The following is a 26,477-nucleotide window of genomic DNA, read 5'->3' as shown; positions in this document are numbered from 1 at the left end:
GTCTGTCTGCCTTTTCTCTCCTAGATAGATCTTGTCTATCTATCTTTCTCTTTTAAAGATGACAAACTTTGCTTTTCTAGTTCATTTGTTTCTTTGAATTTAAGTTTATTGTATTCTACTTTGTATTGAAATTCAAATCACAATTCTGCATCCTGTTTTCTATTTTAAATCAAATTTAAATTTAGCAATTGAATTGCAATTTAAAAGGCATGCTCAATTCTGAATTACATGCAGCCTGCTGTTATGGGAACTTCTGCCAGAAGACCTTAAATTCTTAGGATTCGGGGAGCAGGTGAAAGTGAGTCTGCATACCACACTGCTCATGCACACGTGAGTTTGCACATCACTCACCACTTCCCAGTGTTTGTTTTGCTTATGCAGCTGACAGGCCCAACCCCTTGATGATCTGTCCTTATAGCACATGGCATAATCTTCATCCTCTCCTGTCTCCCCCACCAAACCTGATCCTTCCTGCTCCAGTACCACTAACTACCTCATGCACTGCTGTTTTAATCCCCTCGACTCCAAATAAGAGTATTTCATGACTCAACAGCCAATTTATTAGATCAGCTCTGCTCAATAGCACATCCCACCATTGCCTGTGCTGGGATCTCTCGTCTGTGAGGTTTATGGGTGGAGAATGTGATGGGATCAGGATGGATGAGAGCACATGGAGCCATGTGGTCCACATTCTAATGCCTCATGGAGCAACAAGGTCCTGTAATAAAAATGTACCGTGTCCAGTCTTCCCAGACAGGATTAGACAAATGTAGCACAGTTAGCATCCATGCAGCCATTTACGCTGACTACCTCCATGTGTGATATTGCAGACCTCACACATTTTCAGTTACCTTTGCTCCTTGGTGCACCTGCTCGGCTTCATTTCAGGTTGCTGACGGCTTCTCTCATCGGCCGTCGCATAGAGTGACCAAATGACCTCACCTCCTCTTCCCCACTCCCTGTTAGAGCTTGTCGCTGGGACTAATTTATCAGAGGAGTAGGGGGCACAAAGAGGGGCTTTATTCTGTCCCCCTTCCCATATGAAGATCAACTCCCTTGGAATGTCCACCCCCCACATTGACAACCACAGACTAAACCATGTTTTATCCCTTACAGCTAAATTTACCAAAGACTACTCATTAATGAATAATCAAGAACAAAAAAGTCCATTAAATCCCTCTAATCTGAAAAGCGACCTCCCTCTCCAGCGATATAAAACTGTGCTTTACTAGAAGGAGTGCTCTAAAAGTTATAGCATTTTTCCCCTCAGCACCCATTGTGATTGATGGAGCAGCCACAACAGGGGAAACATTGGTCCACCTCATATTCTTATAAACATCAACACGCTGGTTAAGAAAAGCAGGCCTCCCCGTCCCACTGCCAGGCGTGTAAGTAAGCTTCCCTGTGGGAGAAGAGGGAACCACTGCGCCGTGCAGCGCACTCACGTACACCAGTAATCACCACTATTGTTTATGCTCCACAGCGCACACACAAAAATGCAAGGATTTGTCTTTACGTGGCCAGTGTTGCATATCAACTGAAAATGCATCTCAGACTGGCTAAAATAAAAGTCAGGCAGTGTATTTGCCTGTGTGCAGTTTGTGGCTCTTACAGCACTGACCCCCTCTAGAGGATCACAATGGAACTTCCTTTATTATGGCAAACATATGTACAGCCTCACAGAGCAGTTCATTTTACAGAGATGTATTTTAAATATAGGATTCATATCTGGATAATAGGCATCCTGAAATGCATTGCAGATACAAGTAAAATTAGATGTAACTAACTTACTTTACTAAAGAAATTAATTCATTTGGTGTTGAGTAATCTCTTGGTTAAGTTCTTCTCGGATAAATGTGTTATAAATGTGATCTATCTGTCTGTCTCTCTCTCTGTCTGTCGAATTTTTCCATTCATCGAGTTCTCGAGTTTTGGAAAACGTGATATAATGAAAAAAAGCGAGTGCTGGTTGCCCGTGGGGTGTCTGACGTGGGGGGCTCGCCCTCTAAATAAACTTTGGAGTTCAGAGAGGGGAAAGAGACGGCAGAGAGCTGAAGTCATCAGTTACCAGACGAGCACACGAGCTGAGAGCAGGCGAGAGAAAGGGAGAGATAGTGAATTGCTCAACCGTGAAACTGTGAGCTATCGAGATTGAATAGAGAAGGGCGACTGTTCAGAAATATAGCGCCAAAGTTTCACTGAAAGTTCCTCGAGATGCTGTGATGAGGATGACGCGAGGACCTCCTACATGTCAGGCTCAATAAATAAAGTAACTTTCACACCTGGACGTGTCGTGCGGAATCACAGTGGGGAATACAGTCATTCAGGAAGACAATCCAACTTTATCGCCATGCCAAATTAATTTGATTCCCTCCTCCCCATCTTTAAGTTTTGCTTACAGTGCGCTGGATGGAGAACTAACACTTTCATTGTTTCCATGGAATGAGTGGCTCTCTCTTTGGATATCTCACAGTGGCACATATGTGGATTGCCTCCAATATGTTACTGCCGAACCGGCCCAGGTGCATTTGGGCCATTGGAAATTCTGTTTCTCTTACGCGTGAGCACAGCTGGGGCTTCTGCCCGGTTTAGGAATAACCTATTGAGTATTGCACAGATCAAAGTGCGATAAGGGACATTGAAATTGACAGGACAAGCATCATTCCCCTGATTACTATGCAATTACAACTGATCTCCATTGTTTTGATCTTGCATTGTATGGAATACACAAACTGTCAGCATCACGGCTCCAGGCACCGGCAACACAAACGTAAGTTCTGCGCGCTGCTGATCTGATGCTTTGCGCACACCTGCACCGTGACTTATACTGCCTATTTGTGTGCACTTTTTGTTTGTAATCATGGTGTTTTTAAATACATAATGTATCCTACTTTTTGTCATCTTAAAAGACTTGAAAAGTTACATTTTTCTTTTTTAAGTTAAAGTCTCTATTGGGGTAATGTTGATATGGGATATTTACCAGGTGACAGTACATGGTTAAGGTTTACCACGGGAATTTTTTACATTTTTATATTTCTAACATTTATTTATTTTCTGTTAATATGGGTCACTGTATCTAAAACTCAAAATCCAAAAAGAAAATCAGTAGATTCGACACTCGCAGTCTCTCCTGTGGTTCTGCATATAACCATGTGCAAAAGAGAACTCAAGGAGTTAAGTATTTCTCAGCAGCTGGAAGATCTCATTATTGTTATCGAAATGTAGGCTATATGCTATTTTTTCTTATGACAACTGGAATATATCGCTGTTTTCCCCCGTTTATATTTTGTGCCAAGCCTGGGTTGCCAAGTGCGCTGGTTCCCTCAGAATTGTCTACTAGCAGTGGGTTGATTTTTTTTAATGTGGTGTGAGGGTTTGACTTTTCTCACCAATTGTATTTAAATAGGTTATTATTATTATTTTTTTTTTCCAGCCAGTAACAGGTAAGGTGGATAGCCTACTGTTCTTTTATGGAAATAGGCACACCAACTGTGGCTATGAAGCATTACAGTGAATGCACAGTGAAATAAAAATAGAAGGTAGTAGCTAGACCTTACTCAGGGTAGATGCCATATTTTATTTTATGCTGTTTTTAAGAATAGTTTAATATTTAGTTATATTTAGTAATGTTTTTTTTGTTTTTGTTTTTTTTTGGAAAATGTGGTGTGAGGGTTTGACTTTTCTCACCAATTGTATTTAAATAGGTTATTATTTTTATTTATTTTTTTCCAGCCAGTAACAGGTAAGGTGGATAGCCTACTGTTCTTTTATGGAAATAGGCACACCAACTGTGGCTATGAAGCATTACAGTGAATGCACAGTGAAATAAAAATAGAAGGTAGTAGCTAGACCTTACTCAGGGTAGATGCCATATTTTATTTTATGCTGTTTTTAAGAATAGTTTAATATTTAGTTATATTTAGTAATGTTTTTTTTGTTTTTGTTTTTTTTTGGAAATGTATGTTTTTGATGTTAGGGTTTGTACAACAACCCATTTGTTCTTTACCTCTGTCCCCCACAGCCTCATTTTCATTCGCAAAACAAAAAACAAACATGGCCTCTACCCTGAATAAGATCCATATATGAAATAAAAGCAGTATGGTAAAATACAGTTGTACATTGTCCAAGAAACCCACTGTCCAGTTAAAAGTGTAGGCTATAGTAAAAAATTTAAATTGTAGTCTACAGTAAATATAAATCAAACTATTAAAACTTGATGCTTTTAAAACTACTTTATACAACTTGAAAATTCGAAAAACCCGTGTAAGGTTTTTTTTTAAGGGGTTCGGTCTTATTGGTGATTAGGCTGATTTTGTTTGCTGATTGGGCTGTCTTTGTCACAAAGACCTGGCAACCCTGCAAACAGCGTAGTGTTGCTTGAGATGAGCCAGTCTCGGTGAAACTGCGCCTGTCACTAAATCCTTATTGTGTTCCTCATGGTTTTGTTTTGATGGCTTAGTTAGAGGAAACTCACACTTTTCAGACGCGTGAAAAGTGTTTCTTTTTACTAGACACTTGTGTGGTTTGATTCGGAAACATAACTTATATCGGCCAGGGACACTCTGCTGATTTTTGTGATTTAAGTACTGTTTTAGGTTTGCGTTGCGGTTACCCTCCATTAACGAGTAACGTTTCAGTCGTGTTTTACTTCAATGTATCGTGCTATCATTGTTGTGATAAGTGCGAATATGAAAGTAGGAATTTGCAGACTACACCATTATTGGCTTATTCATTGTGCACTGCTCGTCTAGCATCAATGGCCAGTCCAACGTCTTGTTTGGATCGCTCTCTAGCGGCCACTGCATTACGCAGAGAACCATTTGTAGTGCGCTTGGACCGTCACGCGCTTGTTGACTGTTACTCGCTGAGATATCTGTAAGTTCAGTGCTACCAGAAGCACAGCGGGGTTCTTGTTTTCTTCAAGTTTGCAACAAAGTTGAGTATATCCTAGAAAAAGGATTTCTGACGCCGTCCCAGGACCATCTTTATGTTGAGCTGAGCTCATAATATATTAGTAGCCTACATGTTAAGAAGTTGTATAGTTTAGTTAAAGGTAGCATGATAAGAAATTCATAATTTCATTCAAAAGACCGTTTTAATCAAATGTAACTAAATACTCAGGATGGTGGGGGCCATTGGTGTAATTTTGGGGGTCATGTCCCCCTCACTGTTTATATGAATATTTTTGGTTTACACAGAGAGAAACAAAATTTGGGGAAGCTGAACTCTGAAATAAGCAATTCATGCATGACAGGCTTCAGAAATATGTGATCGAGTATGATTTTTATTTTAATAACGTAATAGGAAAATATGACTTCAAAGGCACAATTAGAATGACTGTATAAACATAGTCCAAATTAGTTGGTGACAAAGCCAGTTAGATGCAACAGAATTGCTTTTGGTATCAGGGAGCCACAGAAATGCCATTGTGGCTTTGTAGCACTCACTGGGTTGTTTCAACTCTGACAGAAAAAAAATATATTATGGAATTCAAAATACAAAACCCTTATCCATCTTTTTTGTTCAAAGCTTAGACGATGCTAGAATTGTGGACTGTGGTCAGGACATTGCATTCAGCATACTAAGTATGTGCTCTCATGTGGCATATGAGAAAAAGATGCGTCTAATCAGACTTTGACAACTAATTATTTCAGTACACAACTGTCATTTTGAATTTAAAGAGGGGACGGTTTGAGGTTATCCTTAAAGAGCAGAAATCTTTCACTCATTTCAGCATATTTTTGATCAATTCACATATTTCAAAATATTAAGAGATTATATTAATAGATACGGGTGAGCAGGGTGATCAAACCTATGCTGGTGGTGTATGAATTTTGGCAGACACTGCGACGGTGAAGTGTGACAAACGTGATGACCGCCATCCTTTTGAAAGCACCAGCCATCATCAGATGCTGCTAATTAAGAGACTTTGAAACGTTTGTGATGGACAGAAACTTGGGTGAATGACCTATGACTAATTTATCAGTTCACAGAGAGTGACCAAACGGTCGCCTGACCTCAAACATTTCCTGTCTTCTGTGTGCGCGTCTCTGTGTCTCTGCGTTGACAAGTAGAAGCCACAAGGCTTTGATTTGCATGCAAAATAGACACCTTTTAAATGCCAAAGAATTTGTAACATCTGATACTTATAACACTGGAATATCTTGTGCATATGACTGTTTTGCGAGAATGTTTTGTGAAGTGAATGTAATTGTAGTATACGCTTTTTTGTAATGTGTTACAGAGGACTAAAAAGGTGAGGTTGACATTTAGTTTTTAAAAGAAGACTTACAAGTCAATGACAGTATATGGTAACTAATTTCCTTTTGAATAAACTAATGGCTGTGTTTTTTTGTTAAAAATTATCTTTGCTTGTGTGTGGCCTCCCCATGATGTAAATATCGCAGGAAATTAATTGTCTGCCTGCTTCACAGACTCAAACCACAAGACTTTGGGCAATAAGCAAATGCTTTTGTTTAATGTCGATGTCTGACATTTTGTTATTTAATTAAGTTTTGACTGTGCCGCTTTACCGATAGATTCTGGGAATGCTTGCTTTTGCGGTCATCGAGTTTGAAGCGTGGCGAAGCGATTTCGAACATTCAGATTCTTGTGCGGTTGTTATGCAAGCCGACCCAAGGGCTGTGGCAGCGCAAGGGCAGGCAGAATTCCTCCGTGTAAAGGATTCTGTGAGTTGGAGAGCTTTGGCAGGAACACATGTGGGCAAATGGACAGCAGTTGTAAAGATTGCTTAGATATGTCAAACAGAATATCCTTGATCTATGGCAATCTGGCGGCCAAGAGTGCACTCTGGGAATCAGGGGAGGGAGACAGAAAAAAACAACAACGATGCCCTAGACCGAGTTCAGTAGTATGGAATGTAAGAGCAGGTTGAAAATATCTATCTATCTATCTATCTTATATTCAGCAAGGATGCATTAAATTGATCAAAAGTGATAGGTAAAAAATATATATTTAAAACAAATAATGTTCATTTAAACTATGAATACTGAAAAAAGAAATGTCACAGTTACTACAAAAAAGTGTAACCATCACGCTTTATTGAAACTTTATACAATATTTCAGAATATTACTGATTTTATTCTATTTTTATCAACTAAATGCAGTCTTGGTGAACATATGAGACTTCTTTCAAAAATGTTTAAAAAATCTTACCGACCCCAAACATTTAAATGGTTGTATGTGTATATATATATTGAACATTGCTGTCTATTGCATTACTGCCTCATATTGCATAGTGGGTCAAAATGGCAAAAAGCCACTTTGTAAGTCTGTGCGTTACAGTGATGCTAGGAGTCGTCATTTCCCATGCTTTTTAAACTGCTTCCTTATTGTTTAGGCTTGCTGATGGTTAGAGGTCCTCAATATGTAACATCCTTTCAAGCCATATCATTTCAAATTGCCTAAAAGTGAAAGTAGAAGCTTTTTTTAACCTCTCTGAAGTTGAGCTAGACCACTCTTCATTTGACCCTACCTCACCCTTATCCAGATGCTCTGAGACTGGGTCAGTCCCTTCTAAAACGCAGAGCCTTTAACCATCTGAGACTGACCTTTGAGAGACACCTGGAAGCGATTGACTTCAATCAAAGATGTACCTTGAAGCAGCCGAGGAACACCTTCCATTTTTTTACCCTGCTGAATTTAGTGAGGTACTGCACTGTAGTTTACAGTATGATGCAATTAGATCAGTGAACGTCTGTTCTTCTCACTGCAACTGTGAACTCAAATCACTTTTGACTTCTTCAGTTCCCGAGCCAAAACAACCAGGCCATAGTGCATAGATATTATTCACAATCCCTTGAGCAAAAAACGGAAGAAAATATTCTCTCAAATCCCTTTGAATACAGTCAGGCCTATTTCTGAAAAATATCAAATCTTCTGTCCGGAAGGTTGTGAGGGCATATAACAGGTCAGCGATCAGCTCTATCATTTAAAAGTAAATCTTGTCTTAAGGGATGACTAGGACATTGAGAAACCTCTTCGTCATGCATTTGTGGTGGGCAGTTTCACTGTGTATTCGCAGCTGGAGGTCTCCAGAGGAGACGAGTTGATTTCGTCTGTTTTTTTTTTTGTCACAGTGAGGCCACTCTGTTTGCGCGCTTATGAACACAAAGGCTACTGTGCTGCCATTTGCGTGCAAACCCCGGTATGCAACGTGTCTCTGTTGATTAGTTTCTCTGCCGGGAGAATCCACAGATGACTGTGCTTCCTGTCTTGTTTATTATTACACTACATTATGGTCACTGTTGTAGCCTTAATTGATGGCCCTGTTCTTTCCTTGAAGAACCTGGAACCATTTAGTTGTACCCACCATTCCTGTTTGCTCTTATAAATGTTGAGAATGTCCAAATAAATGCAGAGTATGTTTTTTGTAACTAGGTGCTGGCAGAAGAAGCAAGGCTTTCAGTTCTAGCCTTTGCAAACATTTGGATTTCTACACATTATATTAAGGCATTATATCTTTTTTGAAATGTGAAACTGTTTAATCGAACCATTTAGTTGTACCCACCATTCCTGTTTGCTCTTATAAATGTTGAGAATGTCCAAATAAATGCAGAGTATGTTTTTTGTAACTAGGTGCTGGCAGAAGAAGCAAGGCTACACATTATATTAAGGCATTATATCTTTTTTGAAATGTGAAACTGTTTAATGATGACATTTTTGCATGTGTATTTGGCACTTTTTATTCAGAGGAAGTGGACAGAGAGCAGGAAATGATGAGAAGAGTTTTCGCATTCAGTTAGCATTGCATATACAGTATGAGTACCACGAAACACAATGTGAAGTTTGTTTTTACATGCCGTTTATCAGCGGGTTTATCTGAAATATATTATTCCACCACAACAGAACACAAAATTTGAGGTTGTTAAATTTTTTTTATGTTTTTGAAGTCTGTTATGTTCACTTGTGATAGAATTTTCAGCAGCCATTACTCCAGTCTTTAGTGTCACATGATCCTTCAGATAGCATTCTAATATGCTGATTTGGCACTCAAGAACTCTGGTACTTCTTATTATAACCAATGTTAAAAAAACAGTTGTGCTGCTTTAAAAAAGTGACAATATTCAGGATTCTCTGATGAATAGAAAATTCAAAAGAGCAGCTTTTATTTGAAAAATTATTTTTTTAACATTATAAATGTCTTTACTGTCACCTTTGATTAATTTAATCCATCCTTGTTGGATAAAAGATCTTACTGATCCCAAAATTTTAAACCGTAGTGTATATATATTACAGTAAATGACATTAAATGTGATTAAACACAACTCGCTACCAAGCACCTCAAACGAAACTCTAAATAGCTTTCAAAGATAAAATGCCACTAGTCTGGCAAACGTTGGCAATAAAACAGTGATCATTTGGTCCTCAAAAGCATCTACAGTATTAAATCTGGGCCCTTTACTATGGGTAGGTTATATAAAGTCAAACATTCGGGTTAGAACTAGCCAGAACTGCAGTAAGTTATCCCTTACATAAATAATATTGTAGCTTTGTACATGTATGTTTTCTAATAACTATTGCAGTGAAAGAGAGACTGACACCAGTGGTTTCACACTCCAGACAATACATAAATAGGGTGACTATGCATCCTCTTTTTAATGTCCTGGAAAAATCCTGGCCTAAAATGTCTGGATTTTGGCTTTGTTTTCCAATTGTTTTCATGCTTGCTGAAGATAACGACTGAAAAGTAGTTTACACAATAGCTTGCAAGTATTGTACATCAACCTGTCATGGCTTGGGATCTACAGAGAACAGTCAAAGCAATGAAAATAAACTTAGATATAATGTATAAGGACTGTATGGAGCACAAAACTCAAAACATTTTAGGCAATTTAGAAGTCCCAGTCAGGACATGCACAGGAAAAAGAGGACATATATACATAAATGAACCCTAACATAAATGATATATATCTATTACACTTGTCAGATCTGTACATTTGCATAAATCTTTTGTTGAGCCACACATGTTGTTTGATCCTAAAATAAAATTGATGTTTCTACCACAGAGGGTTCAGGGGTGAGCTCCCAGGGATGCCAGGGAGGCTGTCAGACCTGCTCGGTTTACAATGGCTGTCTGACCTGCAAACCCAAGCTTTTTATTCACCTGGAGAGGGACGGGATGAGGCAGATCGGAGTGTGCCTGGCCTCCTGCCCCAATGGTTTCTATGGCACCCGTTCCCCTGACCGGAACGACTGCATAAGTAAGACACATGTTTTGCCTCAGCTTCTCCTTGAAATATTTACACTACAGACATCTTTATGTCTTAGTTACAGTAATAAAGCTATGGGCATTGGCGTGTATACTACAGCATTCCCTTTTCAGCTCAGGACAATGTGGTAATGCGTGCGTATCCTGTCTTCCAGAGTGTGGGTCAGAGTGCGACTCGTGCTTTAACAGGAACTTCTGCCTGCGCTGCAGAGCGGGCTCCTACTTGCACAAGGGCAAGTGCATGGAAAGCTGTCCAGATGGACTGGTGCCCAGCGATACCAAGAAAGAGTGTGTCCCTGGTGAGTGCCCTGTTTACAGTCACAGATATGATGGACTAGTTTTTAGCATCCTTTCCTCCAGTGTTGGGGAAGCTACTTTGAAACTGTAGCTTGCCAAACTGTAAGCTAATCATAATTTCGAGTAGTAAAACTACAGCCAAGCTACTGTTTTGCAAAGTTAACTAATACAAGCTTAATAAGAATAAAATGAATAAGACTTTCAAAAGCTACATATTAGAGAGAGGATCAACCGAATTAACCATTTCACTAGAATTAATCAAATGATTAAAAGCTACACATTGGAGAGAGTGCCAACTGAAAGAACCTATTCGTTAAAATGAATCAGACTTTCCAAAAGGTACGTATTAAAGTGAGGATCATAATGAACTGATTCACTAGAATGAATCTGACTTTCTACTGCTACATATTAGACCGGTGGTTCTCAAACCTGTCCTGGAGTACCCCCAGCCCTGCACATTTTGTATGTCTCCCTCATCTATCACACCTGATTCAACTCATCAGCGGAGACTGCAAGACCTGAAGTGGGTGTGTCAGATATAGGAAGACATAAAAAAAATTGTATGTGCTGGGGGTACTTCATGGAGAGGTTTTAAAACCACTGTATTAGACAGAGGGCTGTCTGAATTATCTGATTCACTAAAATGAATCGGACATTTAGAAGCTACATATTAGATAGAGGATTGTCACTAGAATAATTCAGACTTTCCAAAATTCTTTCGGATGGTCATCTCTTTAATTTTCCAATTCTTTCCAGCACCACATATGAGATAGGGCTGTTTTGATGAGTATGTTTGATTTGATTTTCTCATTAAAACCAGCCATGTGTTGTTTAGACATGCTATTCTGATTGCTATGGTGCAAGAGCAGGAGGAAACCGGCTGAGGCACAGATCTAAGTGCAGGTAGTTTAATTAAATAACAAAGAACTGGTAACAAGAACGGGAACAAAAACAGAACCACGAGCAGAGCGGCAACGCTAACATTCAACAACTGACAAAGCACAAGGGAAACACAAGGACTATTTATACAGAGAGCTGAAGCAATGAACTAATCAGTAAACAGGGCAAATAACAAGGAGATGGGTGTGGTTCAATGAGTGTCCATGACAACAAACAAGGGAGCAGAGCAGCAGGGAAACAGGAGGGGAACAAGGCAAAAATAGGGGCACAGAACTACAAACTAAAAGTCCTTGAACACAGACACAAGAAACACAGGCAGGGATCGTGACAACGATGGACAAAGTAGTTTGTTAAAAGCTGCACTCTATCATGAAAATAGCTGAACACTCTCAGAAAAAAAGCTGTCCCACCTTAATTACCCCTACAGAGTGCATATTAGTAACTTAAGAGTACCTATTGCTACTGAAAAATATGTTTAATACCTTTTGAAAAGGTTAGTAGCATCGTTACTTTTAGTTATTTATTCCCCAGTACTTCTTATGAAACTAACTGTCTGTCTCTGTCTGTCTGTGTGTGTGTGTGTGTGTGTGTGTGGTCTGTCTCTGTGGGGGTATGGGTGTGTGTGTGTGTGTGTGTGTTGGTTTTACAGCATGTCCTGCAGACTGTGACTCCTGTCAGAACAGTGACACGTGTACGAGGTGTGCGCCGGGACACTTCTTACTGCATGGGCAATGTCATCACGTCTGCCCAGACGAGTTTGAGCCCAACGACTCAATGGAGTGCACCCCGACAGGTTAGAATCTGACATATCACCAGCTGTCAGGACAAAGTGCTGTACGTGTGTGGCTTCACTAACTTGTTAACTGTGTTTTAGTGCACTGTGAAGTGGGCGAGTGGAGCGAATGGGGCCCCTGCTCACGCTCAGGTAAAACCTGCGGCTTCAAATGGGGTGAAGAAACAAGGACGAGGAAGGTCCTACAGAATCCCTCTTCAATGGGGAGCCCATGCCCAGCGACTTCTGAAACGAGGGAATGCTTAGTCAAAAGAAGAAGATGTAAGTGGCTAATATAATTATTGATAAATAGACCCAATCATCATTGAAAATTGTAAGCCTCATCACAGGAGTAAATAGCTGCATGATTTGAGGTATTATGAGGTTGAGGATGAGGTTTGCACCAAAAGCTTAAAACCCAAAGTATGAGCAATTATAATAGTGATGCTTGACTTGGAGTGAATGGAATTGCTTGTGGGCTGTTGTGCAGTTTCCACTTTTATAGTACAAAAAACATACTCTTTTTTTTTTATAATTTAAATGCTGTTTTGTATCGTCAGGATTATGATTATAAATGTAAGAGCCAGAAATATTTCCCAACTGATGCAAAACAAATACATGGAGCAGATTCAAGGATCTGTGCAGTTGTAAGCTTAACCATATTTGGACAGTTATGTTTTGAATGTTTATTTGTATAGTGGTATTTGTGGGACATTGCTGCTTTATGACAGACAGCAGGCCAACTCGATGCTCCATCGCTCTCCACCTCATAAACACTCAGGGCCTCAGCAGAGAGAGGGAACAGAGGAAAATAAAAGGGGTGGAGATTTGCATGTGAACTTTTCAGACTCCAAAGAACAATGATATGGATTGATCTCACACACAAATTCAAAAGAAAAAAACACACTCAAAAAAAGCTTGTCAAATGTTGCTCTGTTCCGAAAGATCTTTAAAGAATCATAAGCACATTTATGATGCAGATATATTTCAAGAGGATAGCAATGAATACATGAAGTGTCCAACATACCACATTAGTTTTTTCTGTTAATTCAGTGCATCATCACTGTATTATCATCACTGTGCACGAGTATTTGAAGTGCACTTTTTTTATTTTTTCTGATTTTTCAGTGTGAAACACTCATTGGGTTGTTTTTAGTATATTTAATAAAGTATAATTTATCATAATTAGCATAAAATATAATTAATCATTGTAAAAAAAAATCATTTAAAAAATGTTTTTTTTTTAAACTGCTTTACCCAAAAGAAATATTTATGCTTATTACAATTACCGGGTCTCCAAATTCTATGGTAGCATTGCATAAAAAAATTTAATAAAAGATTGTGGATGAAACAAGACAATCTGTATGTTTTAGTATAATTAATTGAGTTTAAATTTGAGTTTGAATTTAGTATAATTAATATAAATTAAAGTAATAATTTAAAGCAGTTTAATAAAAATACATATATATCTATGCTCATTAAATTATGAGGCCACTCCAAATTCTATAGCATTGCATATATAGTTTGCAGAGAAGGAATCCCATTATGCACTGTAAGAAAATTCTATAATTAAAGATGGTGCACTGAACAAAACAAAATGGATAGATAGATAGATAGATAGATTTTTTTTTGTAGGTTGCAGGCTTTTTATGTAGGTTTTGAAACAGAGCTTGCAACTCATCTTAGACATGTATTCTCTTATTCACCAACTCTTTGCTTGTGCCTAGAAAAACGTTTTGTTCCATGTTAAGAGTGAGGAGTGAGGAGTGTTGTATTGATCCGCGGGGGCCATGGGTGAGGGGGGCGTTTTTTACACTGCAGGCTCGGTTATCGACCTCGCCCCCACTTGTGATTACCCAGCTGCCCCAACTCCTGGAGCATCAACTGCACGCTAATTATCTGCTGTGGTTCTGTCCTGTCCGTGTTTATGTTCCACATACAACAGCAGGGTCAGTGGTCCGACCCCCGCCAACTCAAAGTAATCCCAAGCCGCCCACTGACACTGATATATCCTCCTTGTCCTCCACCAACTCCTGATACACACATGCAACTGCTTTACTTGTTGTTACCCCAGCCAAATCCCTCTCCATTCTTCTCCCGTTACTTGTCATTTGTTTTTCTTTCTTGTTCTCCCTCTGACTAATCCTGACCTTTTTCTTACACGGCTTGTCCAAACGCAGCCCTGTGTCTGGACCCTGTCCTTTCACTTTCAGGCTTCATGACTCTAAATTCGACTCCTAGTGTCAACAAGTGCTCTTTTTTCCTCCGTTTTTTGGTTGATGGATTAAACTGAATAACAGTAAATGTTACAATCAGACTTTGAAATTAACACCCGCCAACCAGCCAAATGTGGGTAAAAATCGGCTGTCAAATCACTAGCAAATTTGGCGGGTTACTTTTCGTAAATTATGTTCACTCATTAATTTCTTGAGGAAGTTCATGCAGGCCAAATCTGCGCAGGTTTAGCGCAAATACTGAACTCGTGAGACATCATGACATTATCGAGTATATTGCAAAAGCTAAACAAAACACACCTACAGAGGCGTGCATACGCGACGAGATGAAGTCTGGTTAGAGTAGACCAACACAGGCTTTAGTGCGCGTGCGCTTTTAGAGTGGTTCTTTCACTGCATGATTCAGTCTATTAATATGCATTAAGAATGATCACATAATTCAAGATATGGAGGCAGAAAATGTATATATTTATATCAATTCACATAGTTAATCAATATCACACGAAGAGTGCCGGTTTTTCTTAAAAAATCAGCATGGTTACAAATGTGATATTTATTTTATACAACAGTTTAATAAACAATAAGTTAATATCAAGAGACTTATGTTTTAGACGCCATATTAGCTGTTTTGTGCTATTTCTGTGCTATTTCGCCAACAAAAAACATTCCAAACACAGCCACAGTACTGTTTTGCATCTCTGAGCAACATGACTTGTTTTGTTTCTGAATGAATCAACCGTGTAAATGATTCGGTTCAATCGCAATGACTCACTTAACAGTGACTTGCTGCCACCTACTGGCGGTTTTAATTTCACATTTAAAGTATCTTTTCATTTTTTTAATAATTTCAAATATCAGTATTCAACATTTCATGTTTTAAATATCAAAACATTATTTATGCATTTGTAACTGCAGTTTAAAGCATTCCATGTCCCTCTAAGCTGCATTAACATGTGTAAATGCATCTAAATGCCACTTCATATGCAACTTCTGCAAATATTAATTTTATTGATACTGATTTAATTTGTTTAGTGACAGCCTAAATGTATTATTATTATAATTGACTGATTAAATGTAAGAATTTGACTCAAAAGATGATGTACACTTTTAGGGAAAAAAAGGCTTTATAAAGATAAGAATGCCCATAAAAGTTCAAAATCAATTTAAACTTATTGGAAAAGATAAATTTCTATCACTGCTGTGAACTGACCCGCACACAGAATATGAAGAATATCAAAAACTTTAGGAGTCAGCTGTCCACGGTAGTCCTTAAAATATCAGCACAATAACACACTCAGCAAAATAACGTCTAATAATCTTTATTGATAAAATCATTGATAAAATCACAGATGTTAGACATAGATGTTATAAATGGTCGGTAACTTAAAAATGTAGTAGCCAAATTGGCTGGTGAGTGAAAAAGTTAATTTCAATCCCTGGTTACAATGTAATGTAATGTTGCAAAAATGTTCCTTTGGTGGTTTTTTAAAAAATGCTGTTCTTTTGAATTTTTAATCATTTTACTCAAAAGAATCCTGGGGGAAAAAAAGGATTATTGTTTCCACAAAAACATTAAGCAGCACACCTGTTTTCTTTAAAAAATAATAATAATAATCAATCAATAAATATAATTATTATAATAATAACAGTAATAGAATAAATAAAAATGAATTAAAAATAAACAAATAAAAAAAGAATTGTTGCTTGAACACCAAATCAACATATTAGAGTGATTTTAAAATAGAAAATGTTTATTTTAAATTATAATAAAATTTGGCAATATTACTGTTTTTACTTAAATATTTTTGATTACAAAATTATTTTTGATTATATAAATACCACCTTGGTGAGACTTCTTTCAAAAACATTTTAAAGAATTTTACTGACGCCAAACTTTTGAATGGTAGCATACATATACTGTGTATGCGTGTGTGTACAGGTTTTACCTATATAGTAGATTAATAAATCTGGCATCGCAGCATCGTTGTTTTGTGTGTTTGTGTGTGTGTGTAGCTCAATTGTTCACTGAACTCTTAGCCTCTGTATGCAGCTCTGCCCTGCACAGCAGCACCAACCTCCCTAAGGGAGTGCAGCTATACTGGGCCTTCAAAGCCCTGGCATTCCTCCTGTGGGACGAGCTCAATCCCTGGTTACAATGTAATGTAATGTTGCAAAAATGTTCCTTTGGTGGTTTTTTAAAAAATGCTGTTCTTTTGAATTTTTAATCATTTTACTCAAAAGAATCCTGGGGGAAAAAAAGGATTATTGTTTCCACAAAAACATTAAGCAGCACACCTGTTTTCTTTAAAAAATAATAATAATAATCAATCAATAAATATAATTATTATAATAATAACAGTAATAGAATAAATAAAAATGAATTAAAAATAAACAAATAAAAAAAGAATTGTTGCTTGAACACCAAATCAACATATTAGAGTGATTTTAAAATAGAAAATGTTTATTTTAAATTATAATAAAATTTGGCAATATTACTGTTTTTACTTAAATATTTTTGATTACAAAATTACCTTTGGTGGTTTTTTAAAAAATGCTGTTCTTTTGAATTTTTAATCATTTTACTCAAAAGAATCCTGGGGAAAAAAAGGATTATTGTTTCCACAAAAACATTAAGCAGCACACCTGTTTTCTTAAAAAAAAAATAATAATAATCAATCAATAAATATAATTATTATAATAATAACAGTAATAGAATAAATAAAAATGAATTAAAAATAAACAAATAAAAAAAGAAGTGTTGCTTGAACACCAAATCAGCATATTAGAGTGATTTTAAAATAGAAAATGTTTATTTTAAATTATAATAAAATTTGGCAATATTACTGTTTTTACTTAAATATTTTTGATTACAAAATTATTTTTGATTATATAAATACCACCTTGGTGAGACTTCTTTCAAAAACATTTTAAAGAATTTTACTGACGCCAAACTTTTGAATGGTAGCATACATATACTGTGTATGCGTGTGTGTACAGGTTTTACCTATATAGTAGATTAATAAATCTGGCATCGCAGCATCGTTGTTTTGTGTGTTTGTGTGTGTGTGTAGCTCAATTGTTCACTGAACTCTTAGCCTCTGTATGCAGCTCTGCCCTGCACAGCAGCACCAACCTCCCTAAGGGAGTGCAGCTATACTGGGCCTTCAAAGCCCTGGCATTCCTCCTGTGGGACGAGCCAGAGCCCTTAATCCCAGCCTGGCTCCTGCCAAAAGCCCCCGGACGACAGCAAGCCTGCCGGGGAGGATGTGACCCCCTCCACCCTTCCCCACCCCACCCCCAGGGTTCATTAATGAAATTGTGCCCCACTGCACCACATCATATCCCCTTTCAACAATCCCCACCTCTGTGTCCTTAACAGCAGCAGACTGGGACGATTTGGGTTGTCAGGGTTGATTTTAGAGCAATTCACCTTTTACTGACTGTGCAGCAGTTACGCCCCCCCCCCAACCTTCCATCTGTCCTGACACACTTTTCACCCTCTCATCTACCTCCTCTTCTAAGATCTCCTCCTTTTCTCCCCTCTCAATCACTCTTTCAATAATAATGTATAATCAGAGCCAGATGACTCCTCATTTCACCTATGTTGAAATAGACACAACTATGAGACAAAATCGTTCCAAACCATTTCAGGCTTGCAACATATCTTAGAGAAGGATAGAACTGCAATCCATTGATGATGATGAATAGATCCATTATCATGTGGCTATTTTTAGCTGTAGATAGAGCACCTGTAAACTTGTGCATGGATTTGACTTATTGTCACAGAGTAAAACAATTTATTTTAAAACTTTATACTCATAATTGCACTTTATTCTATCACTCAAATGTTTAAGTTTAGTAAGATTTTTTTTAATAAATTACTACTATTATTCAGCAGGACGTATTAAGGCTAAACAAGATCATTTGTCTTGCCCCATTGGCAGATATTTTTTGCTTGTTTTAAGCAAAAACTAACAAAATGTAGATTTTTTTTTTTCAGAAAAAATACATATCTTGAGTAATTTTACTTGTAAAATAAATCCATCTTGGTTCAAGAACTTTTAGCTATACTAGAAAAGATAGTGGCAAAAACTATACACAACATAAATACTAATTAAATTACACAAACACATAAAATAACTAAATCTTTAAATTGAACAAAAGTGACAGTAATGAAATGTATAATTATTATATATATAAATTATTATATATTATTATAAAAGTATAAAATATTTCAATTTCATCTATTTCTATTCATCAAAAAAAGATTCCACAAAAATATCAACTGTTTCCAACATTGATAATAATAAGAAATGTTTCATGAAAACCAAGTCAGCATATTAGAATGATTTCTGAAGAATCATGTGACACTGAGGACTGGAGTAATTATGCTGAAAATTCAGCTTTGCCATCACAGAAATAAATTACATTTTCAATTATATTGAAATATAGACCAGTTATTTTAAATGTCAATAATGTTTCACAGTAGTACTATTTTAATTGTATTTTTTGATCAAATAAATACAGCCTTGGTGAACATAAACTTTTTTCAAAAACATTGAAAATCTTTCTGACCCCAAACTTTTAAACAGTAGTGTATATCTCACAAATATGAGTTTATATCTCACAATGTGATTTTTAATTTTAAATTTGATCTACTTTTTATTATTTTAAATGTAGTTTTACCCTGAGGCAGAAACAGGCCTTCATAACTAAAGCGATATGTCACAGAAAAATCACAAAAGAAATCTTAATTGTTTCTCTTGGATAGCAATGAGATTAAATGGAGAACAAATAGAGACTTTCCAGTTTCTTAGTTGCTCCTGAAAAAAAAGCCAGTAATCTCAAATGGGTCTCCTCTAGAGTTCAAGAGGGAACAATGTCTCAAACACTGCTCAACGTGCTCAAGATCAAAAGTCAAAGCTTTTTATCACATTATTCCTGCCAAACCAAATGATCTGAGCAATGCTACCCATATTAACTTAAAGGGGTCATATGGTGTTGCTAAAAAGAACATTATTTTGTGTATTTGGTGTAATGAAATGTGTTTATGCGGTTTAAGGTTCAAAAAACACATAATTTTCCACATACTGTACATTATTGTTTCTCCTCTATGCCCTGCCTTTCTGAAACGCGTCAATTTTTGCAAAGCGAGGTGTGCTCTGATTGGCCAGCTATCCAGTGCGTTGTGATTGGCCGAATACCTCAAGCGTGTGATGGAAATGTTACGCCCCTTACTATACTGTGATGCCGTTTCCCGGCCGGAGCGACGAGACAAAAACATTAAAACCCATTCTAAACGAGGCATTTGTTGCATCCAGTGGGGACATAATTACGGATTATAATGATTTATACTGTCTTTTTACGCGTTGCATTGCATCGTGCCGTGTAAACATAAACCCATGAAAGGCCAAACAAAGTTGTTTAACTTTCACAACGAAACACACGGCAGGCTTGAGTGAGCGGCGGCCGGTGGACTTGAGAACAGCGCGGCCAGCGGATTCGACGAAGGAGCGGCCAGCGGGCTTGTGGCAACCACATGTGACGACCCCGGGCTGGACTCCGCTTCATGCATGGTGAAAGCCGATCCGGCGATCTACAGCGCAAAGTTGATGTATTTCCTCAGCGACCAGCACGGATCAGCTCTAGGCATGACGAAGCGGATATCGTCCTCTTTTGGAAGGCCAAACTAAGTAGTTTCGTTTTCACAACGAAACACACGGCAACAACAATACTACAGCGAGAATCAAAGTTACGCCTTCTTTCTTTGCGTGAACATTTGGGCGGTGTTATGCAAATCCTCCCACATCGTGACGTAGACATGTGTGGGGGCGTGTAAGAACAAGCCGTTTTAGGTAGGCGTGGTTGACTCTTAACTTTCATAAAGAATATCTCTTTGGATTTGAGACTTCAGTCTTTGCAACTTTACAGATCTTCTTTATGCACCAAGAGCTTGTAACACTCCAAAGAGAAAGGAAAATTTAAATCGCATCATATGACCCCTTTAACACTGTGTTTATACTGTATCTCCATTGGGTCTTGTGCCTGCGCTTTAAAAGAGCAACGTCTGAGCCATAACGTTTTCCTCAAGGACTGCATCTGCTTCAGCGGTGGTGACCAGATGCTCAAGAACATGTTATATCCCTGAGGAAATCGCTTGTATCCAAATCGTCGCATGACAGTTTACTGAAAAACCTGACAGCCTTCCAGCTCTGAAAGGGTGGCAGAAAACATATCCAAAATGATTACCACAGAGCTCTGGTCATGTTACGCCTTGGTTTATGGGAAAGGCAGAGGATTACGTCTAATCCATTGATCTTCAAATCATTACGACAAAGACAACAGTGTACGCAGAGGGAACTTCCTGTGTTTAAAGAGACGGGACGGTGAGAGGGGAGGTGACGACAGTGAGTGAAATGTGTATGTGTGTTTTGCTCAGTCAGACACCGTACATGAGTCAGCCCCTTCACAATGCACCATACAATCACAACAGATTGGAGCCAGCGGGAGGTTAGTTCCTACTCAACTAGTTTCAGTCGCAAAACAAGAGTCGTGCATCCTCAGGGGCAAGTTTATTTCAAGAGTTGGGACTGCGATGGCCCCAATCGCCCTGGCTGGACCCCAGGAATGTGTGGGTCAGTGTGGGTTGCAGCGGGCAGGGAGTCCGGAGAGAGTCCGGCTGATTAGTAGAGCACGCTTTGGGAGGGGGAAGCGGGGGAGAGGTGCTTGTCCACCTCAGCGCTTTTCCGATCCTCATCCGTGCCCCACCGATAAGCCTCTGACAATAATGGAAACTGGCTAGCTGTGAGCATTGAGCAACGGCGAGATAAGGTCATATTAACAGAATTTTTATTTTAAGTCTTTCTATTTTTGATGAGCTTATCGGTTATTCTGGTGTCAAACGTTCAGCTGAATGGCTTCACCTTGCTTGTTCATCTTGACAGTTTTATTCCAAAGAGACGTACACTAATTTCAGGAATCGTGTTCCTGGAAGAAACCGGACCAGTTGCTCAAGAGTGCAGAGCTGATAAAGTTCTCTGACTCTGCATTTGATGGGTCACCCCCACCTTTTTGCATTTCCACTGTCTAATTCACACAGAAATGAAAATATCATAATTCACTCACTCTCATGTTGTTCTGAAACCGTATGCTGTTATTGTTTGGCGAATATTTGAAGAATCTTTTTGTATAATGACACTTAAAGTGACCAAACTGGGGGAAAAAGTGCCAAAAATGCTTCTTTCTGAAAGAATAAAGACTAGAAAACACCAAGAATGGTAACTAATGATAACTATTAGTGTCCACACCAACACGCAATAACATTCTGTTTATTATAAGTGCACGCTGCTTGAGCCCTTTAAAGCAGAATGGATTCTGATTGGCTGTCAATGTTTTTATTGCTCATCAGCTGGAAAAAAAAATTGTTCTGAAAGTGATTCCAACCATATAGTTTCTCTGGTTTGTTATCTTTATAGTTGTAGTGTGGACCTGACTTTAGTCTTTTTAAAGTTTTGTGTGTAATAATAAATGTATTATGTGCTTTTGTCATTTTATGATATATATAAGCTATATATTTTTTGTTTCTATAATACTTTACTTTTATTGCAGTTTTAGATTTAAAGGTGACTGAAAAAACATGACACAAATTTCATTTGTAGGTGAACTGTCTCTTTAAAACACTGGTCAACCATCACTTGACAGTGTGAAAGAAAGAATGAAATGGAAAAAGATGCTGTACAAGACTGTCATCTTGTGGTAGACCAGACACAACCAATCACACAATGCACCAGATGGCTCTGCTGTTTCACAACTGTATAAATTGGTCTTCAACCTGGATTCCATCAAACTCTTAATAATCTATGAAAAACACTTTTAAATAGAAGTGATGATTGCCGAAGGGACGTCTCCCAACCAAAACAGCTGAAAATTAAGAACAATGGTCATCTTGGGTTGAATGAGTAATGCCATCTGGAGCCGGAGAGAGATGAGGGATGATGGGAAATCATTAAAGACTGATTAATAGAATGATAGAATGATTCAACACGCCTGCACGGCAAATAAATCAGCCCAGATGCCTGCCAAACTCTGACTGGTCAGCGTGATATTCATATTGTGTGTACACTTCTTCCTGTTACAATACTTTCTCTTATCCCAGATTAATGTGCAAAAACACTGTAAGCTATTTTCCCGAAAAGTGTAAACATTGTGGTGCTTAAAAAACATTACTCATAAACATCCCAAACAACCCAACCCAAACTGTAAGCGTTAACATGTAACTTGTTTGTTCTGTGGATATCAATGATAAGAATGATAAGTCTCTTATGTTCAGCAAGGCTGCATTTATTTGCTCAAAATACAGTGAAATATTACCATTTAAAATGCTAGTTTTCTATTTGAACATATTTTGTAATTTATTTGTAGTTTATTCTTCTTTTTCTTAAAACATAATTTGTTCTTGTGATGGCAAATCAGAATTTTCAGCATCATTACTCCAGTCTTCAGTGTCCCATGATCCTTCAGAAATCATTCTAATATGCTGATTTGATGTGATACCATGATACATATTTTCAGGATTCTTTGATGAATAGAAAGTTTAGAAGAAAAGAGATTAATTAGAAATCTTTTGTTATATTATAAATCAATTTAAAGCATCCTTGCAGAATAAAAGTATTAATTTCTTTCAAAAACAGTAATGTACCTTCAAATTGTTTGAAGAGACATGTACTATTACTTCTCTAAGTGATCAGATTTTTACCTGGTGGACAAAAAAACACTTTATATTTATATTTGCCTCAATAATTGTTGCAAAATGCCTCATGCTGTCACCATTTGTCCTCTCAGGTAAGCCAAAAGGTCAGCGGCGTGGAGAGAAGAAAAAACGCTTCAACCTGCAAGAGAAAGAGAATGCCGAGGCCCGTCGAGAGAGGAAGAGAGAACGAGAGAAGGAGACGATCAACCTAGAGGATCCAGAAAGCCGGAACAAAACAGAGCACCGTCGCCGGAGGGACCAGAGCAGAGACGCTGGAACAGTATAGAGAGATGCTGCTCCTCACTGCTCCTCTGCCTTTCTTTCCCCTATCAGTCCATGTCACCCCCTCACCCTCGTAACCCCTCGCCGAGGGGGTGTTGCTGCTACCTGTATAATTTAAACGTATACTGTATATGCACATGAGAGAGGGGGCACTCGTCATCCACACCATAGCAGACATTGAGGACGCCCTGTAAACTTCAGAGGGCACCCTTTGCGCCTGGTGCTGGATTGAGGCTGAACTGTGTAACGTGGGGCCGGGCATGTTCGATGATCCGTGGAATGTTTTTTTTTTTTTTAAAGGGGGTCCAGGTACAGCGCTGTATCATGGTTTGAATGTAGGTTTTTGAGACATTAAAGTAGACTTGTTGTATAAACATCAGTTTTTTTTAATAAAGAGTAAATTAAAAATGAGCATGCTTACTGCCGCCGCGGACATTGCCTGCCGCCAGAGGCTGAGAGACTGCATGTTGATAAATGGTGTAAATGGCTTTCTTCATACTGGATAAGCAACAACACTCTCGCTGCAACGTTTTAGTAACTTTTGTTCAGTTTTCTCCGAACAAAGTGTTGATTTGTCTGTCTGTATAAACAGGATCCGAGCTTTCCATTGAAGCAAGCTGACCAGAAATCAAAAGCACCTGTATGTCAAATAAACAATACTGAGTTTGTATTCGTTTGTAATTTATTGCCTCAACCAGCATAAATATACAACAGACACTACAGTAGCCTTAAATGTTTGGTGATACATATAATAACTGTTTCAAGATACGAATCTGTCTTATTTTACATAATTTGTCATTTATCCATATTTAAGGACACTTTCTCTGTGAATAATAGTATTAATACACAATTAAAAAGATAGTCTGGAATAATTATTTTTTACCTTTTTCAAAGTCTCTTATTGATGAAAATACAGTAAAACCGCTAATATTGTAAAACATTAATACAATTTAAAAGAACTTTTCTATTTAAATGTATTTCGAAATGTAACGGTTTCCACTAAATGATCTGTTTTCAAAACAGTGTATAATGTTTCTTTAGCAGCAAATTTCTGAAGGATGTGATACTGAAGAGTATTGACTGCTGAAAATTCAGCTTTGCCATCACAGGAATAAATTATATTCTAAAGCATATTCACACAGAAAACAGTTATTTGATATTATAATAACACTTCACCGATATTTACTGTATTTTTTTGTCAAATAAATGCAGCCTTGGTGAACATGTATAAATACCAAAATTATGATTCATGTTTATACAGCACTTTTCAAGGATGCTGCGAAAGTACCTCAACAATAGGCCTTTAAGAATCAAATTTAAGGATAAATGAGTTTTGTAGGAGTTTCAGTTGTATAAATACATAAATTCACAAAAGAAACAAATGTAATAATAGGAGAAATTGACTGTTTTTAACCATTTTGTGTTATAAATGCCTGTTCTGATTTAAAGTTTTCTTCCCTTATTGTTTTGTTTAGAAGGTTAAAATCATGTTATAATACATTTGAAATGTTACCACAAGATACCACGTTTTGAAATGTCTCCACAAGAATCTGTCCCTGTTTGTAATGTATTGCCTCAACCAGCATAAATATACAACAAACACAACAGTAGCCTTAAATGTAACTGTTTCATAATACGAATCTGTCATATTTTCTCTGTAATTTCTCTGTGAATAACAGTATTAATACACAATTAAAAAGATAGTTTGGAATAATTATTTTTTACCTTTTTCAAAGAAGTCTTAGATAAAATACAGTAAAACAGCTAATATTGTAAATTATAAATACAATTTAAAATAACTTCTCTATTCCCACAAAATTATTAGGAGTATATATATATATATTTTTTTTTTTTAGTCATTTAGCAGACACTTTTATCCAAAGCGACTTACAAATGAGGACAACAGAAGCAATCAATTCCTTACTTACACATAGTAAGAAATGGTTATAAAAATTTAAACAGAAGTGAAACAAGTAGTAGGAAATATAATAATAATAATAATTTTAATATATAGTTTAAATTATATATAAATTATATAGTAATTTACTCATAGTTGATACCAATAAATACATTGTTTTCATCATTTTCTTAAAAGGGTCATATGATGCGATTTCAAGTTTTCCTTTCTCTTTGGAGTGTTACAAGCTGATTGTGTATATATAAGATCCCTGAAGTTGCAAAGACTAAAGTCTCAAAACCAAAGAGATATTCTTTATCAAATTTAAGACTCTTGTGTAGCCATTCAATCACATTTGAACAGAGTGGACAGTGAAATCCTGTAAATACAAAAAATCAGTCAAACCTGCTTTAAAACCAGCAACACAGCTGTAGCTGTACAACTTTACAACAGCAACACTGCTTTAACAGCAAGACATCAAAACAATTTAAAGAAAAATGCTGTTTAATCGCTCTCGCTGTACTTTGATGTCACACACAGAACGGTCTGTGCAGTGCTGCTGCAAGTCCAACACCTTTTGTGTTTTATTAGGAGACGCACAACAGTTCTTCTGTGGCTTTATAGGTAATATTTTCACGTACACATTTTAGCTTAAATCAGACAATATTGTGTCTAATATATACCATAATATTAACTTCTTATTATTGAATTGTTGTAAATAAATATCACATTTGCAACTGCTCAGTGTTCAAAAAATGCTGGGAAATATCTTCATGTAGCCCCACAAGAGTGATTACTGATAAACTGTCTGTAAATAAGAAAGTCACATTTTAGAGAAGAAAGAAATCACCCACTGACTTTCAAAGCTGCCACATAGTAACGACTTTCTAATTCGAGGACCTTGATAGAAATGTAGAGGATTGAAAAGTACAATATTTGTCTTTCAAATGTAGTGAAGTTAAAGTCATAAGTTCCCAGAAAAAATAATACTCAAGTAAAGTACAGATACTCAAAAAGTGTACTTAAGTACAATAGTCAAGTAAATGTACTTAGTTACTGTCTGCCTCTGAAAACACAGTGGGTACGGAAAGTATTCAGACCCCCTTAAATTTTTC

The 26,477-nt window shown here is 37.3% G+C and overlaps 1 protein-coding gene across 1 annotated transcript; it reads left to right on the top strand.

Moving 5' to 3' along the window:
* Positions 1–2,054: 2,054 nt before the first annotated feature.
* rspo3 (R-spondin 3) lies at positions 2,055–24,100 on the top strand. The gene is made up of 6 exons (XM_016292447.1): positions 2,055–2,770; positions 10,029–10,223; positions 10,387–10,530; positions 12,078–12,221; positions 12,303–12,482; positions 23,276–24,100. Exons 1-6 carry the CDS (start codon positions 2,677–2,679, stop codon positions 23,467–23,469), a joined length of 951 nt encoding a protein of 316 aa, XP_016147933.1. The 5' UTR covers positions 2,055–2,676; the 3' UTR covers positions 23,470–24,100.
* The last annotated feature ends 2,377 nt before the right edge of the window (positions 24,101–26,477 follow it).

The sequence above is a fragment of the Sinocyclocheilus grahami genome, unplaced genomic scaffold, assembly GCF_001515645.1.
Source record: "Sinocyclocheilus grahami isolate Dianchi unplaced genomic scaffold, SAMN03320097.WGS_v1.1 scaffold285.1, whole genome shotgun sequence".
NCBI classification, from domain to species: domain Eukaryota; kingdom Metazoa; phylum Chordata; class Actinopteri; order Cypriniformes; family Cyprinidae; genus Sinocyclocheilus; species Sinocyclocheilus grahami.
Note: the sequence above shows the minus strand (reverse complement) of the source record. Positions and strands in the feature narration are given on the sequence as shown.